This window comes from Physcomitrium patens, chromosome 23, assembly GCF_059467195.1.
Source record: "Physcomitrium patens ecotype Gransden chromosome 23, ASM5946719v1, whole genome shotgun sequence".
Lineage (NCBI taxonomy): Eukaryota > Viridiplantae > Streptophyta > Bryopsida > Funariales > Funariaceae > Physcomitrium > Physcomitrium patens.
In genome coordinates, this window is record NC_143432.1 from 13,489,261 (window position 1) to 13,494,424 (window position 5,164).

General features: G+C 44.5%; 1 protein-coding gene across 1 annotated transcript; it reads left to right on the forward strand.

Moving 5' to 3' along the window:
• The first annotated feature begins 1,465 nt into the window (after positions 1–1,465).
• LOC112275472 (uncharacterized) lies at positions 1,466–4,479 on the forward strand. The gene has a single exon (XM_024505809.3). The coding sequence runs from the start codon at positions 1,909–1,911 to the stop codon at positions 3,094–3,096; it is 1,188 nt and encodes a 395-aa protein (XP_024361577.2). The 5' UTR covers positions 1,466–1,908; the 3' UTR covers positions 3,097–4,479.
• Positions 4,480–5,164: the final 685 nt, after the last annotated feature.

The following is a 5,164-nucleotide window of genomic DNA, read 5'->3' on the forward strand; positions in this document are numbered from 1 at the left end:
ATAAAATCTCTTGAAAATGTTAAAAAATTAGTTTTTTGAAATCATAAAGTAGATTAAAGATTTTTTCAAAGAATCATTAGTATACACAATAAATTAAGGTGAATAAGCCAAATATTTAATTTAAAAAGGCCTACACATATCTATATGATTTTTTAGCTTTAATTGTGGTTTATTTAGAAATTATATTTTGAGTTTGTTTACCCAATTAGTAATGACTACAAGTTTGAATTTATATAAGAAAAGAAAGGATTCTTGAAACTAAATGTTGTATTTGTAAATATTCAAGTCTCTTATAATTCAAGTCTCTCAAATGTAAGTACTAGAAATAAATAAGAGAATCTATAATTTTGCTAGGTATTTCTAATTGAAGAAGTTCTACATCTTGTATAGATTTTTATGTTGTGTTAATACTAGTATCAAAATTATGTATAGATAGTTGTTTTAATTTGTATAGTTCATTGTCAAGATCTTGTTTACTTTTTCTTATAACCTTACGTGGCTTAGTAGCTAAGATGACAACATACTATTCAAGTTCAAAAATGTAGAAGTTACTAATGTCTATGATTTAATTAATAAATAGTATATTTCTCCTTAGATGAGGGATGTAACAAACTTCTTTAAGAATCTTTATTTCTCCAGTAGACATAGACATGTTGATTGACCTTTGTCCTATAATTATATTGACATTGCTCCTAATTGTGTTGTTATGAGAGTGGTCTATTTGGTCTATTTGGTCAATAGCAGAGTAGTTGCCATTGAAGTACTTCAAAACACCAAAATCTAGAATCCATTCACTATCAACTTTTTCTCCAAATGCTAGTAGTTCAAAGATTTTTAGGATGGTCTAATTACTTTCTAGATTAGATAAGTTAGGATTGTATGAACATTGAGTATTTAAATTTTAAATATTCAATAGTTATGAAAAACCCTTAAAAGTTAATACTTGCAAAAAATATACTAAACCAATTTTAGAAATAAATTCTTTAGAAAAAAAAACATTAATTTTGAAACTGTTGTACATAGCATAATGCTTAAACATAAACATCCAGGGGTTAGTTTCTACTGAATTTATTATCTTAAAGAAATAATATTTAATTATAAATTAAGAGATAATTGATTCATTAGTTGCAGAGTAATTTAAAATAGACTTTAAACATTGTGAATTCTTTCTTATTTTCATTAAAAAAAAATTAAAAAAAAAAAAATCTAATTTGCACTCTTCTTTTAAAGTTTTTGTGGCCAGTCCCAAATTCTTAACCGACGGAAAAAAATATGTTGTACTTTATTATTCTCAACCCAAAGTATGAAATGCACGGACTTGATCACAAAATGTCATGTATGTTAACGAACGATAACGAACAATAATGGACGATAATGGACGATAGCGGACAGTAACGATCGACAACGAACGACTTTCGTCGGAGATGACAGGGCGTTGTACATCTCGGGGAGGGCATTACGCAGCTCCCAGCTCTACCTCAGCACCCATGCCTTCGCGCTGATGGCGCCACTGTTCTCTACCAAGTTTCTTCCCCATTCCATTTCCTTTGCGTGCAAGCTCTGTAGTTGCAAATTCTTGTTGGTCGTGTTTCACAGGATTTACCCAAGTGCATCACGAGTCGTATAATGGGTGCGTGATTAGATTGTTCGGCTCTTCCACGTTATAGTGTCTTGTTTCAATGTGGCGATGTTTATGTTGGTGATGGAGAGTTGTGCGAGGGTTCGGTTGCTGGAGAGTGGAGCTCGTGAGCCAGTTTTATGAAGTGTCTGGGGTTCGAGGACAGGCGTTTTGGCTCAGATTGCTGCGCGAGAGATTAAAATGAGTTTTGGAACGCTGGCATGATTGATGTGGAAATTGGAGAGGAAACGTTAAGGCTGGTTGGGGCAGGGTAGGGGTTCTGTTTAGAGATGTTGGGTTGGGCTTGTGGGCATCGTGGTCCTAACCAGGGCCTGGAAACGAAGATGAAGAATGCACTTTTATCCAAGCCGGTCGAGTGGGCGGACGCAATGAGTGACACCTTCGGCCGCTTTCTGCCGAGCAAGAAGAACGTGGCGTCGTTATCGAGAAAGAATTCTTCGCCTGAGTTAGGAGAATATGCAACGGGTGCAGATGGTAGTGGTTTCGGGATCGCAGAGCAGGTGTGGGATGATTCGAATAGTGAGAAGGATGGCAGGGAGTCTTGGGATACTCAAGGACCAGATACGTCGTCTCTATCCGCGTTTCTCTACAACCTGATGTCCTGCACTGATGACAGTAGCAAAGGGGAGGACAAGCAGGCGTTAAAGTTTTCGCGGTCTGGCTCTGAAAGTAGGGCTTACTTTGCTCGGTCTGGGAATCATTCGACTCCTTCAAGTCCCTTCCGACAGAGGGGTGAATTGTGTAATGCTGGAGAAGCAGAAGAGCAGGGTAGTGCGCACAGAGGAGACTGTTGTTATGCGGACGGGCTGCTTGTGACGCAAAATGTGAAGGACACCACCCCTCGACCGCGAAGAAAGCAGTTCCCAAGTATATCAGTTGATCGCCTACCCAGCATGTCGGACCATTCGCTTCTCCTCTCGGATGAACTCCGCTGTTACATCCATCCCGCCCTGCCATCACTCGTCAAGGGTCGACGATGGATTCTTCTTTACAGCACCAATAAGCATGGGATGTCGCTCCTCACCCTATATCGAAATAGCAATATGGCGACTGGACCCTGTTTATTGGTTGCCGGGGACAAAGAGGGTGCCGTGTTTGGTGGCCTGATAACTTCTCCTTTGACACCAACCCAGCAAAAGAAGTACGAAGGCTCTAGCGATTCGTTTGTATTCAGTACTGTCTCCGGCCAGCCAACAATCTTCCATCCCACTGGCGTGAACAGGTACTTCGTGCTGGTGACACCAGAAGCCCTTTCGTGTGGAGGCGGGAGTCATTTTGCACTGCACTTAGACTCCGAATTGCTGAATGGGTCCAGCGGGGCCTGTGAAACTTACGGCAACCCATGCCTTGCACACGCTGAAGAGTTTGTCCTCAAACATGTTGAGCTCTGGGGATTTGAGCACACTCATCGCCCCTCAGCTCTGTCAGAACCGACACATCCTCTTATGTCATGGTAATCTCAGGAACCTCCAAACACAAGATTAAGTGCTCAAGATAGATTGCGCAAATGAACGAAGAACCTGTTTTCGTTCAAGCTGATGTGGAGAATGTTGGCAATGGCGAGCCCATCAAGTGGTCCATTGGTTTTTTCTCAACGGATTCCGGATGCATATTTCTCCTGGTAGAAGTTTTGTGGACACTTCATTAATAGTTCCTATGCAACATTCTTACGATGCCCTTACGACGCATTGACTTCCCTGCAGATAACGATCAAGGATGATTGTAGTTGTGATAGATTATCGTTCAGTTCAAGTTCAGTCTACCCAGCGGCCATAGTGGTGCCCACTACGCGTCACCACTAATATTCCCGCAGCACTTAATTGTTCAAGTCTCCAAATCTGCATCCTTCAGCACACGAGACCCCTGGTAGAGGACTTAGCCGGGTGTTATGGCGTGGGGACCTAGAGGGTGAGAGAGTTCTTGAAAGGCATGAGATGGTTGAGTTGGGCTTGAGGTGGGAGAGGCAGGAGTTTTGGGTGGTGTGTGGAGGGTTCTGAGTTGTCATTGCAGCTTGGGGTTGGGTTGGGCAGACGACATGAGGGGTGTGGGTTGAGCACACGACACGAGGGGTGTGGGTTGCAGCGAAGCGGAGGGGACTGTCCCGAGGAGAGTTTGTGGAGGCCGAATGGTCCCGGTATTGGGTAATGGTTGACAGAGAGCGCGGTGTGTGTGTGGTGTGGCGATACGGGTTGGAAATTGAGGCAGTGGGCGGAAGTTGGGGCGCGGCTGTGACAGGTGCAGTGGGGGCGCGGGGGTAAAGAGGAAGCGGTTACGGCGCGTGCGGGATTCGATGTTCCACAGGTCCGAGGGGGTCGAGAATTCCGTTTCCGAAATAGTCTAGATGGTTAGGATAACTCGCCGCGCCCCAACTTCCGACTTCCTTTATGCAGTGCTCCAGAACGAAATCGATGATCACCTGGCCGCAGTAGAAGCCGATCGATACAGAGAAGCGGAAATGGAAAACTGAAACACGACAGAGGACGCACACAGCACAAGGGAGACCAATCACCCTGCCACATACACACAGGAGGACCTAGAAAGCCTACTGCATAACAGACTAAGAATACTGCGTGACAGACTAAGAATACAGGGTAGTAGGGTGGCCTTCGAAGTATACACAACGACAGCGCTGAATTTACAAGGAGAAGAGTATCGAAGATGGATGAAAGACGGGCTACGATTTTTTAACTTAGGACCACGCCACACTAGATAGAAATATGGTAAATATAGTGCTTTCTGGAACAATACGGCCGATGGCCTTGTAAACCAGGGACGCGGAACAAACAACCGCGTTTTTTACTCCATTTTTAACCCCGGTGGGGACTTCTTGGTTTGGATAACTGACTTTCACCTAGCCAACCCGGGTCCGAGTCCCGGTTACGTAGAGCGTGGAAGGTGCGGGGGAGGACGGCGGTGGGGCGGGCGCTGAGTGAGCGTTCGTCGCACCCTCATCCCCTGGGGCGTGATCCGTCGCGGCAACTCCGGTTTTTCCCCGTTTCGCATCCCACCCCCCCGTCTCCCCTCCACATTTTTGCAACCCTTCATCTATGCATACTCCAATCCTCCTCATTTCTGTCTTTCTCCTTCGCTGTTCTCTTTGACTTCATTCGAGCCACCCTCCCGTCTCCCCTCCACATTTTTGCAACCCTTCATCTATGCATACTCCAATCCTCCTCATTTCTGTCTTTCTCCTTCGCTGTTCTCTTTGACTTCATTCGAGCCCCCGTTATGAAGCTCCCAAGGTTCGCGCTGGGACGATGCGTTGCCGATTACCACATTCCTCCATTCCATTCGTAGGAGCAAATTCTCTTGTCATCACCTTCCAACTTCGGACACCCTGTCCTCTTGTCTGGGTTGGATGCATGGCTGTTCTTTCACAGAGTATTGCAACAGTTGCATCTTTCTGAACTTGCTCATAGGATGAGATTCGGTAAGGCACTATCCTCCCAAGAGTATTTTATACCATGCTTCAAAAAACATTTTCTGGCCTCCATGGACTCCAGGGATAACACGTGTGCGCCAATT

Excerpts from the sequence above, each read along its gene's own strand:
- LOC112275472 (XM_024505809.3), top strand. The coding sequence starts at position 1,909 with ATGTTGGGTTGGGCTTGTGGGCATCGTGGTCCTAACCAGGGCCTGGAA.